Source organism: Dysidea avara, chromosome 1, assembly GCF_963678975.1.
Source record: "Dysidea avara chromosome 1, odDysAvar1.4, whole genome shotgun sequence".
Lineage (NCBI taxonomy): Eukaryota > Metazoa > Porifera > Demospongiae > Dictyoceratida > Dysideidae > Dysidea > Dysidea avara.
In genome coordinates this window covers 6,911,116-6,924,704 of record NC_089272.1, presented here as the reverse complement: position 1 = coordinate 6,924,704, position 13,589 = coordinate 6,911,116, and the positions used below count along the sequence as shown (strand labels likewise).

At 39.7% G+C, this 13,589-nt stretch overlaps 1 protein-coding gene across 1 annotated transcript; it reads right to left on the bottom strand.

Moving 5' to 3' along the window:
- Positions 1-1,965: 1,965 nt before the first annotated feature.
- LOC136252075 (E3 SUMO-protein ligase ZBED1-like) lies at positions 1,966-3,177 on the bottom strand. Its single transcript, XM_066044472.1, has 2 exons — positions 2,769-3,177; positions 1,966-2,672 (listed from the first exon to the last, which is right to left on the bottom strand). The coding sequence occupies exons 1-2, from the start codon at positions 3,175-3,177 to the stop codon at positions 1,966-1,968; spliced, it is 1,116 nt and encodes a 371-aa protein (XP_065900544.1).
- Positions 3,178-13,589: the final 10,412 nt, after the last annotated feature.

The window sequence follows — 13,589 nt, the reverse complement described above, 5'->3', positions numbered from 1 at the left end:
AGAGGAAGAAAAATAATAAGAAAAAAAAACGAAGAAACTAAGCCAATTTTTGAAGTCGCATATCTCAGGAATGCCTGAAGCGATTTCGCTCAAATTTGGAATGTGGAGTACCGAAGTTGGAGGGAATGTACATAGCAAAATTTGTCTTGTTTCATCAAGGCAGCACAGAGCTATGGAGGTGCGAAAATTGCGTTTTGTTTCTTCCTGTCAATATACTCACGGGGTTGCGCGCCGGCTTCTTGGGCCGCACGACACACTACCGTGTGTCTTGATCATCATATGAATATACTGTGAGAGTTCAAAGAAAATGTGATGATTGTGGAAGGAGATCCAATTGGCATCTTCATGAAAAACCGTCTAAAATTCTTATACCAACACTTTGCAACATAATGAAAAGATTTATTGCAGTTATATTGTAATAATGCTAAGAAATGAAGTGCAAAGTTGCATAGCACAATGCTGCATCCAGACTAACAAAGGAAGAGTACATTTGGGTAGCACAAATCATCTTGTTTCATAGAGACAGCACAAAGCTACATATGTACAAAATAAATTCACAGTTTATCACTACCCCTGCATATATTTCAATACTACCTCTAAACTTTTCATTATGACACTTTGAATTATGTGAGTGTGTATAGTACACATTTTCACTATACTAAGACTAGCATATCATACAGTACAATAGTAACTGTATAGTAGGGACTACAAAGGAGTAGGCATTGCCCACAAAATAACTTCACACAAAAACCAGCCTCAATTTTCTCTGACAACGATGAGGCAGTATTGGCGTGGTAAAACTAAGCCCAAACAAGCTTTCAAATTGACCCGAAATGCTTTCAACAAGTTGCTACGGAATTTAAACTTTTTTTTATTCGACTGACTGACTGACTATCCGATGCCTTCAGACAAGTGTAACTCAATAATGGCTAAGGCTACGGGCTTGCTTTTTTCATTGTTCGACGTCACTTCGGCCCGACAGGTGCCTTTTGGCATACCACAGTACGTACAATGCATTCTTCATGGACTTACCAGTGTCCTCCTTTGTGTCTCATTCATCTTTGCTGACAGGGAAAGGTGCCAATTTGGCAAGAGCACGTGATGGCTTCCCTTCAAAATGAAAATCATTTGTATTTTTCATAGTGGCTATTTTCATTGTAGGGATGCTTTTCAAACAGTTCTTGATTAGTATTAGGGCTGGGACGAATATTAATTATTCACTTCGAAGCTTCGCTATGCAATTATTCGAACAATCGAAGCTTCGTGTGTTTAATGGTGTTGTTTATGTATTGTTTGTGTAGCTTAACCCCTGTAGATTGCCAGACAGGCATGTTGTGGTATTGTTATGCCACCCTACTCCCTCAAAGTTACCAGTTCAAGGTAGCCAGCTGCAGGTATGTTGTGGTGGTTTTGTCACTATTGTAGTGCTCCTCCTATCCCTGTAGGTTACTAGCCAAACAATCTGGTCAAGTTGTCTACTCTCCACAGGAAGTCACTTTTTTTGTTAATTTAGTAATAAGAACATGGGATACATACATTAGCTTTTACACTCACAGCTATGGTTCAAACATGTTACTGTTAAGATAAAAGTCATGAAAATGAATCAAGTGATAAAGTTATAAAACCAAACTTACCAAAGTAATAAAACTGATAGACAAAGTACTGACTAACTGTCAAGTAACTTCAAATTCTTATTCAAAAAGGTTTCACATTTTCAGGCTTCAAAGAACTACGCAGTTTAGTTACAGTTAAACCTGCAACTGAAAATATTCTCTCTGATGGGGTACTTGTGGCTGGAATGTTTAACAAAGCTCTAGCACCTTTTGCAAGTTTTGGGAATCACTTTTCATTATTTTCCACCAGGTAAGTGGCTTTGTGGTTCTTTTAATAGTTTTTTCCAATAAATATTGCTCTAATTCTGCTTGGCTTGTAACACAGACTTCTTCTTTCTCAGGACCAAGAAGTTTATGTAAGCTTCTTTGCCTTCTTTTGAGCTGGTTCAACTACCTGTACCTCATTCTCTACTTCATCTTCAGAACCAGAAGGTGTCATAGCTGCAGCCAAACTGAAACTGTCCATCTGCTCAATTATACTTGCTCTAATACACTCCTTGCTGTCTTCAGATAATGACTGAATCAATTTAAACCTTGGGTCTACCAATGGTGCAAGTACCATTGGGTCACTTGTTTCCAGCTGCTCAAGATCCCACCTCCTAGCAATTTCATCTGCTACAACTCTTTTGAATTCCTCTATAGCTGGAGGAGATGGATCTTCACTTTCACGTTCAAGTTCCTTCCTGAGACCTTCCACTAAGCCTAACAAAACTGGTAGTGTAGTAGAAAAAGATGAGTTTTCTTCGTAACTAAAGAAGGTGGTTGCAGTTTCAAATGGTTCCAGTATCTTTGCAAGTTCCTCTGCAAGTGTCCACTGATCACTTTTCAGGTATAAGTATCGATCCTTTCTTTTAGTGACTTGTTCACAAGATAGTACTGCTGAAACAGGCCATCTTGTTTCAACCAATCTCTTTAACATATAGTAAGTCGAATTCCATTGTGTTGTACAACTTTGTATTAATTTGAGCTCTGATTGTTCCATTTGTTTTTGCCTTTTTTTCAATTCTTCACTAGCCACAACACTATGCTTGAAGTGTCCTACCAACTTACTGGCAGCTCCTGTTACACGTTCAGTAGTATTAATGGATAAACCAGCATTTACACAAAGCTGCAAACAATGTCCAGAAAATTTCATTCCCTGCCACCCTCACTTACTTTCCAGTATGTCTGAAGAGCTTTCCATGTTTGAAGCTTGATCATGGACTATGACAGAAATTTTTTCACTGATGCCCCAGTTGTCCACAATTTCCATTAGTTTGTCTGCTATATTCTGCCCTGTGTGCCTTTCAGGCATGTCTGGAGTTTCCAACACACAAGAGATCATCTTCCACTCCGTCGAGATGTAGTGTGCCGAGACAGTTATATATGCCTCAGTGGCAGAGCTTGTCCAAATATCCGTCGTGAGAGCAATCGAGCTAGCTTCTGTTTCTAGTTTGTCTTGTAACTTTGCTTTCACTGCTTTGTGCTTTTTATATATCATACCTGTAATGAATTTTCTACTGGGAACTTTGCAGTTGGGTTCCAAATAATCCATCAGTTTCAGAAACCCTTCTCCTTCGACCATGCGTATCGGTTTTAGATCGATCGCTATCATGTTAACAATTCTTTCCATAATAGTGCTGGCTCTGGCTTCACTACAATATTGCTGCTTTGAAAAAATATCCAAGGACATCTGCTTCGAGGTACAGGGTTCTTCGCTTGTCTTCTTACTATTCTTGCTTTTCTTAGGTGTGTTATATAAGACTATGCTTCGCCTGCAGGTGAAGTCTAAGGTTAGTTGTTCCACCTCTGTATGAAAAATCCTGTTTACAAATAGTACACTTAGCCCTTGAAGCACCCTTGATCTTTTTATAGTACTTCCAAACATCGGAACGAGATTTACTTGTATCCTCCGCCATTATACCATAATTATTTGTAACATTTCAATTAATACATGTAATATTGCATATTGTGTATGACATCATAATACATTACATACATGTTCGAATAGTTCTGCATGACTTCGAATGTACTTGAAGCTTCAAATTGATCGAACATTCGAATATTCGTCCCAGCCCTAATTTGTATTGCTGTGTAACGGGTTGAACATAGCTGACAGCAAAGCGTAATGGATACTTCACTTTTCAGATGATAATTAACATGGCGTGCATTCATTGTATACATACATACACCAATATTACATGTTGCATACATACACTTAGATCTTCTCCATGCATGCCTGCATAATGTCCTCACTAAGTGAGGACCTCAACCACCGAACCACCACACCGTGACTCAAATAATAATTTGGGTTGTAAATGGGCCAACCGAGGAGGGAAATATGGGAACTTTTTTATGATGGATAGGACACATCAGCACACACATGTGCCGGATAGGACACATCAGCACACACACACGTGCCGGATAGGACACATCAGCACACACATGTGCCGGATAGGAAACATCAGCACACACACGTGCCAGATAGGACACATCAGCACACACACGTGCCAGATAGGACACATCAGCACACACATGTGCCGGATAGGAAACATCAGCACACACACGTGGCAGATAGGACACATCAGCACACACACGTGCCAGATAGGACACATCAGCACACACATGTGCCGGATAGGAAACATCAGCACACACATGTGCCAGATAGGAAACATCAGCACACACACGTGCCAGATAGGACACATCAGCACACACACAAGTGCCGGATAGGACACATCAGCACACACACAAGTGCCGGATAGGACACATCAGCACACACACGTGCCAGATAGGACACATCAGCACACACACACATGCCAGATAGGACACATCAGCACACACACAAATTCCGGATAGGACACATCAGCACACACACGTGCCGGATAGGAAACATCAGCACACACACGTGCCGGATAGGACACATCAGCACACACACATGCCGGATAGGAAACATCAGCACACACACACGTGCCAGATAGGAAACATCAGCACACACATGTGTGGGATAGGACACATCAGCACACACACGTGCCAGATAGGAAACATCAGCACACACATGTGCTGGACATAATGCACACACAAGTGTTAGATGGGGTTTACCTAATTTTTGTATTTTAATGTTAGTATTTTCCTTTGCAATTAAGCTTCAGTGCCCACCCTTCCTCGGTTTCCAGGAATCTTTCAACATAAATTGGGGACAGGGAGGGTTGGGATAACTTTTCCTCAGTGTTCTAGAGATTTTCCCAACTGCTTCATGTACACTGTCAACAGGTGAGAAAAACGTGGCTGGAAACTTGCTCAACCAGTTTAATAACCTGTTACGTATGGCGTGATCTGTACAATGTGCACATGATTCCTACTTTCCAATCCGATACAGCTAGCTAGATCACTGTATAAAAACATAATATTAATTAACACAATACCGCTGCATGTTAACTTCAATTTATTGTAAACAATAAATTACATTTAATACAATTGGGGCATGGTACCATTTCTTTTGGTATACGTAGATTGTAGAGGTGCTTCCGGAAAAGTTCTTGATTCGTATCGCTGTGTAATGGGTTGAACATAGCTGACAACCAAGCTTAATGGCTACTTCACTTTTCAGACGATAATTTATATAGCTGGGGTGCGCGGCACCATTTCAGATGCGGTATGCGTGGGTTCACCAGTCACAATAAAATTATTTACAAAAAAAGTTACAATAAAAATTATTTACAAAAAAAAGTTGCAAAACAAGTACATAAAAATTTTTGGAATTTTCAACTATAGAGTAGGGACCATAGCACATAGATAAAAAGTACTGAAACAAGTTGGAATAGTTCATGATATTAAATCACAGTAAAACAATAAGAAGTGTTATATCCTACTGTACATTTCCATTATGGTATCTTGAGCACACTAGGGATATAACACTTCTTATTGTTTTACTGTAATTTAACACCATGGACTATTCCAACTTGTTTCAGTACTTTTTATCGATGTGCTATGGTCCCTACTCTATAATTGAAAATTCCAAATTTTTTCGTGTATTTGTAAATATATATGGTGGTATGTGGCTGAGCTCCCCTAACCTTTTGATTCTCAACCCTCTCACTTTGTAAGATTGAGATATTCTGATACAATAGTCAAGTACTTTATTGTGTAAAACAGTCAAGCACACCTGAGACAAACTACATTTGTAAGGCTATTTACTACCATATTCTTTATCAATGAATGCATGCCAGAACTTCAGTAAATGTGATCTAGCAACTTGTTTATTTCACCTATACATGCACCTCACAGACAGTGTGGCTTGATTAGTTGAGATTTTATGGACTCCCTCTTTCTCTAAGCTGTGAAATGTCGGATATGGTCAGCAGTGATGCTGCATTACAATGATTATCAAGACGCACAGTACTAAGTTGCACAACCAAAAAAGTAAAAAGTGCATAAACCAATAACAAGTAAAGCCACACAGTGAGTTATTTACATATAGCAATGGTTTTGTAATCCTCACTATAATTCACATGATCTGTACAATTTTAAACTCCTAAGCTCATGGACCTATGACAAGCTTTCAATTTCATACTAATGATAAACAATCTTTGTATTTATTCTAATTCATTCAGCTAGTATGAGATGAATTAGCGCCAAGGAATTCGGTCAATTGAATGCTATCACGCATACCCTGATTAGTTGGATTCATTTTCTTCACAAAATTTAAGTTTGTAGTTGCAAATGTCAAGATACTCCAATAGAACAGTCACTCTAATAGAACAGTCACCATTGAACAACAATTAAGAATTTTTACCCTTTGACAGCCACTGCTGCCATATGGTGGAATGGCATCACAACTCACGCATACAATAAACTTTAACTTTGCTATAACTTGTAAACACATTTCATAGCAAGATGTGCTAGTACTGAAATGTACATGGTTATAAAGATCCTGTTTCTGGGATAACCAGATACTTCCCAGACTAGTGTGTGTTTGTTACGTATTACCATATGTTACGGCCGGTGCACGTTTCACTTCACTCAGCATTCTAGTTAAAGCCCTACCCCACTCTGGGGCGTGCGCTTCTTATTAACAATACAGTACACCATCACACACCCCCCCATAAAGAAAGGCTGTCACACATACAGCATAATCCCTACAAAAACAACAAAGTTAACATTACAGGTATAGCCTAAAACCCAGATAAATATGTACAACAAAACAGAAATCAAACCTAATTAGAGTCCACAAGTTCAGGTGTTCATTCCCTTGACAGGGCATCAGCCAAAACATTGTCTCTGCCAGCAATGTGATGAATGTCCAGGTCATAGGATTGCAAAGCTAAGCTCCATCGCCACAGACGCTGGTTTTTGTTCCTCACTTTGTTAAGGAACACCAATGGGTTGTGGTCTGTGTAAACTTGTATGGGGAATTGAGCAGGGTTAACATAAAAGTCAAAGTGTTGCAATGCAAAGACGAGAGCCAGAGCCTCCTTCTCACTTGTCGAATAATTCCTTTGACTTGCATTGAACTTGTATGAAAAATAGCCAATAGGGTGATCTATTCCCTTGGAATCCTCTTGTAAAAGCACTGCTCCTGTACCAACATCACTGGCATCAACAGTGAGTACAAACGGTTTGTCAAAATCAGATGTAGTCAAGACAGGGGCTGACACAAGCAGGCTCTTGATGGTCTCAAAGGCACTCTGGCAACTCTTACTCCACTATTCTTTCTGAGGAGGTTAGTCAAAGGCTCACAAACACTGGAAAAATTTCTACAAAATTTTCAGTAATAGCCAGCCATTCCTAAAAACCTCATGAGCTCTTTCTTACTGGTCGGGACAGTATACTTTAAAATAGCTTCCACTTTGGCATTTACAGGTTTCACTTGACCTTGTCCAACAATGTGTCCAAGGTATGTCACATGAGCATGTCCAAATTTGCTCTTCACTAAATTCACTGTTAGATTGGCTAGCCTCAGTCGACAAAAAAGCTCTCTCACTCGTTGGAGGTGCTGCTCCCATGTACTGCCAAACACGATGACATCGTCAATATATGCCTCACACCCCTCAAAATTCTCTACTATCTGGTTGATCATCTGCTGAAATGTTGCGGGGGCATTTTTCATGCCAAAGGGCATCACTTTATACTGATGGAATCCCTCCGGTGTTACAAAAGCAGATATCTCTTTGGCCATAGGAGTCAGTGGCACCTGCCAGTATCCTTTCAGGAGATCAATCTTACTCACATAATGGGCAGAGCCAATCCTGTCGATGCAGTCCTCCACTCTCGGAATAGGATAAGAGTCAGATTTTGTAACAGCATTTATTTTACGATAATCAGTGCAGAAGCGGTATGTCCCATCACTCTTTGGCACTAGCAGGCATGGCGAACTCCAGTTACTCTGACTTGGCTCGATGATGTCATTCTTCAGCATGTAGTCCAACTCTTTCTTGAGAAAACTCAACTTCCGAGGGTTAACTCAGTATGGATTCTGCTTGATAGGGGCAGCATTCCCTATGTCAACATGATGGTGAACACAGTTCGTTCTCCCTGGGACATCTGAGAAAAGGTCAGAAAATTCTGTGATGAGTGCCACCATCTCCTCTCTCTGTGCTGTGGGTAAATGCTTTAAGTTATTATCCATGTTACACATCGTCTCTGAATTACTGAACCTTAGGCTACCATCAACCAACTCATCAGACACCATCTCTTGCTCAGTCTTACTTACTTCCTGCACTACACAAACTGCAGCACCAACACTCTCTGTCTCCTTGCCATGGTATTTCTTTAACATATTTATATGGCATAGTCGCTGAGCTTTACGTCGATCAGGTGTGTCAATGACATAATCCAAATTGCTAACCTTCCTTGTAACTACATAAGGGCCACAGTACCTTGCCTGAAAGGGGTGCTGGGGAATCAGAAGTAAGGCTAAGACTTTCTCTCCCACCTTGAAACTTCTGCTCTTCGCTTTCTTGTCGTACCATGTCTTTATTTTGCACTGGGAATGCTTCAGATTCTGTTGTGCCAAGTGAGTTGCACTTATCAGCCGGTAACAAAGACTGGAGACTTGGTCTAACAAACTATCAGGAGGATCATCAGCAAGCCACATCTCTTTCAACAACTTCAGTGGGCCTCGCACTGTGCGACCAAAAACAAGCTCAAATAGGCTAAACCCTAACGATTCTTGTACCGCTTCCCTGGCTGCAAATAGCAATAAGTGTATACCCTGGTCCCACTCACTCTGATACTGCGTACAGTATGCCCTGATCATATTTTTCAAGGTTTGATGAAAGCGTTCTAACACTCCTTGGGACTCAGGGTGGTAGGCAGATGACCTGTATTGCTTAATACCTAATTGAAACATTACTTGCTGCATAATGCCAGACATAAAGTTTGAGCCTTGGTCTGACTGAATTGACTTCGGCAAGCCAACAAAGGTGAAGAACCTCACCAAAGCATCAATAATTTTGGGAGCCTTAATGTTGCGGAGGGGTATGGCTTCTGGAAAGTGTGTGGACTTACACATTATTGTAAACAAAAATTTGTTCCCCGATTTTGTCTTTGGGAGGGGCCCAACACAATCAATAAGGATATCACCGAATGGCTCACCACACGCAGGGACTGGCTTCAATGGAGCCACTGGAATTGGTTGATTCGGTTTGCCCACCACTTGACAAACATGACAGGTCCTGCAGAACTGAACCACATCATGTTTCAGCTTTGGCCAGTAGAAATGAGCAAGTATCTTGCGATACGTCTTGTTGACACCTAGGTGTCCAGCCATGGGAGATGCATGGGCCAGAGACAGAACCTCCCCTCGAAACTTCTGAGGGAGGACAATCTGATGTAAAATCTGCCACTCCTCGATAGCTGGTACGTCTGGGGGTCTCCACTTCCGCATTAGTACCCCTGACTTCCTATAAAAACAATTGGCATATTTATACATTTCTTCCTCACCAACAGCATCATTTATTAACGGACCTCTGGTAAGTTCAAAGGTAAGTTTCAGTAACTGAAACAGCTAACTCACACATATTTATATGGCTTCTTTGTAGTTTAAAAGGGCACCAGGCTAACAAATGGCAGTATACTTTAGCTTATTTCGTAAATGGAGCAGAGAAATGATAGAAGAAGTCTACTATGTTTGAAGAAATGGATTTTAGAAAGATTGGTATCATGAATCAGTGGCTTCAACAGAAAATTGGTAGAAAGAAAATCGGTTCTACTGATTTTGCTGAAATTGGTACTGATCCGATACTGGATCGGTATAGCGGTACATCTCTAGTGGACACAAGTGCAGATACGCATGCACAACAGCAAAAATGGGACAGATCATGAAGAAACCAGCAGTGGAATTGATTGCACTGTAAGTAAACTGCATAGAAGAGTTCTTTGGAGTGTATTACAGTACACCTTAGTAAATAGCTTGTTGGGATTCCATTGTTTGTTCGGGATGGTTTTTACCAAAGTTTAGACTTTGTTGTTCGATAACTTTGTTGCAGTTACTGTTATGTAAACAAAAACAACAGTCGACCTCCTTAATTTATAGTGAGTATTTAGACATATGGTTACTCAGTAGTTCAGTGTATTGGATGATTAGTATGATGCGATTCAGCAATTCGGCTAGTGGTCCAGGAGAATTTGGCCGTCACTGGGTTAAGTTAGATTAGGGATCATAGAAATAAAAAATAGTGAAACAAGGGAGTGCACCTGAAAATATACTAATGGACATGTAATCCCTTATCCAGTCAACCCATGACTGAATTAGGGATTAAATGTCCACTAGTATCATACAGTATGATAATACTATATGTTAGAGATAATGAAAGTTTGGCATTTTCTGGCCAAATATATCATCCTAAAACTACCTTCATGGAGCCGTGGCAGTATTGGTTAGGTATAATAAGGCCTTCAGTACAGCTTGAAACACTCTCAAAATTTGCTCTGAAATTTAAAAAAAAAGATTATATTTAGTGAAATTTTTTACTGTCTGACTGATGATGCCTTCACACAAGCATAACTTGATAATGGCAAAGGATTTTTTCACTGCTTGATGTCACTTCAAAGAGACTGGTGCCTTTTGGCATTCTGTAGTAAATACAATGCATGCTTCATGGACTTGTGTTCTCTTTTGTGTCCCATTTATCTTCATTGACAGTGCAAAGTGTCAATTTGTGGTAGCATAGCATGATTTTCTGTTACACCTTTACAGCCATAAGTCACTAAGTCTAAGTCCTTGAAATTAGGTTAGGTAATCCTAAGGCTGCAGCACATGTTGCTGCAGACCTTCAGTGCTGGTCACTGTAAAGCATTAATACAATAAATACTTTAGGATTAAGGAAGAAAATCCATCCCTCCTGGAGGAGACTGAGTGTGGCCCCGACTAGACATTGGGTGACCTGCAGTTCGATTCCTGGGGTTGGAGGGATTTTTTTTCCTTACTTTGGCCCCTTTTCTGTTACACCTTTTCAGCCATAAGTCACTAAGTCTAAGTCCTTGAAATTAGGTTAGGTAATCCTAAGGCTGCAGCACATGTTGCTGCAGACCTTCAGGGTTGGTCACTGTAAAGCATTAATACAATAATACAATACAATAACTTCCCTAAGTTTGATGGGAATCATCCAATTTTTCATTGAGCCAGATTCTTTGATTGAAGGCACTTTTGGGCTTAGTTATACCTAACCATTACTGCCAATTCACCATGAAAGTAGTGTGAGACTCGTTTTAGGATATTTTTGGCAGAAAAGTCCGAACCTTCTTGATCCCTAATAAAAGGTATGATAATATTACAAAACGTTTGTCTTCTGTCCCATATCGCCATTTCTGCAGAAAAGAATAAAAATTTTAAAGCAAACCCTAAAGCCAGTATGTAACCAGCAGCTTTGGAACTTTATACCTGCAAAGGGGCTATAGCTTCCCCGATACTTTGGCTAGCCATTTCAAGTTATCTCTTAAGTACTCAACAATCTACCTACCACCAACAATTCAAAATACTATATGTGACCGGATTTGACAAAACCAGGCTTCCACACACATCCAGATTTGCGACTTTGAAACACCATAACTCAATGTAGGAGTAAGCTATCACTTTCAAATTTTGACCTGTTATTGCATAATGCAGTGGAAGGATTGTGAGAAAATTGTAGGTTAATATAGTACTGAGTGGTCCAGTTATAAGAGGTTAAAGTAGAAGAATTGGATGTGTGTGGAAGCCTGGTTTTGTCAAATCCGGTCACATATAATCATTTTTCTAACCAATCAGCAATCCATAAAGTAGTTATGAAACTATATGCCTGCAGACCCAACTCCTCAGCAACACTTTAGAACGATGATCATGATAAGCACCTCTAAAATTAATTTTTGTGTTCAGCAGTGTTGCTTGTATTGGACATAAAGGTAATTTACACAAGTAAGTATACACTACTGGCATGATATTTACTGCTAAAAATACACTGACATTCAATTTCAGAGCATTGATACTTAATTTTTTTTTCTGAGGTGGCATGCCCCTAGTCTAGCAGGCTTTCTCATATGCTTTGCATATTCAACCACCACTTTATTTTTACCATTGCCTAGCCCCCCCAACCACGAGGTGCTAGCTATGCCTATGATATATGTACAAAGCCAAATTTTACAAAAAAAGGTGCTACTCTTCACAACTTTTTTTTGCCTCTATTTTTGAGGTGCTGCACTGTTTTTTTCACAGCTTGGCTGTTTTGGTAAAACTGCATTAAATCTTTGAATTCTCAGGTAAATAGTAGGTAGCTACACAGATTTCACTATGGTATACACATTATGCACTTACCAACTTCTGGATTTTCTCTTTCATAGTTTTCACACTTTTTTTGGATTTCATCTTTTCTTTTCTATAGTGCAATAAATATACATTACAAGAATTCAATTTTCAAACAATTTTGCTGGAATAAAACTTAGCACAAAATTAACATGTACATAGTTACTATAGTAATCACCTTTTCACTTATTGTACAATGTGTACATGTTGAGCCATGCATATACATAGTAGTGAAATGGAAGTAAAAGTGATGGAAGGTATAGGACCAGAAATCAGCCTCTAAGAATCCATAACGATCCCTGGCCAATTGGTTTTAGAGTCATCCTAACCATTCCCACTAAACTGCATCAGTCTGGGCAATAAACCACTCCCATATGTCTCCATAAGCTCATGCTGATACCTTTACTGAACAGTTATAGCTATGAATGAATAGTGCATGCATTGCTTGAGAATTTCATTTATTTTGTATGGACTACAGCACACAAGTTTTGTTGGAGATGCTGTACATTTATTTTAACTTGGGACTGGCCACAGGTTTTGATGGTAATATGTGTCCACACGTATTGAATAGTTACGTATATGTACCTGGAACACAATCAAAAAAGTAGATTGCTATTTATTAAGCAGAAGTAAAGCTAGCATGACTGCTTTGCTTTATCATACAGTACGATAGTAACTGTATAGTAGGGACCACAAAGGAGTAGGCGTGGCCCACAAAATAATATCACCTAAAAACCAGCCTCAATTTTCCCTGACGACGATGAAGCAGTATTCGTTAGGTAAAACTAAGCCCAAACAAGCTTTCAGATCGACCCGAAATGCTTTCAACAAGTTGCTACGGAATTTTAAAAAAATTTATTCAACAGAATTTTCTACTGACTGAGTAAGTAACTGACTGACTGATGCCATCAGACAAGCATAACCTGATAATGGTTAAGGCTACGGGCTTGATTTTTTCACTGTTCAACGTTGCTTCGGCCCGACAAGTGCCCTTTGGCATACCGCAGTGCGTACAATGTATTCTTCATGGACTTACCAGTGTCTTCCTTTGTGTCCCATTCATCTTTACTGACATCGAAAGGTGTCGATTTGGCGGTAGCATGTGATGGCTTCCCTTTGTAACAGAAATCGTCCGTACTTTTCATAGCGGCTATTTCGATTGCAGAGGTGCTTTTCAAACAGTTCTTGATTCATACTGCTGTGTAATAGGTTGAACATAG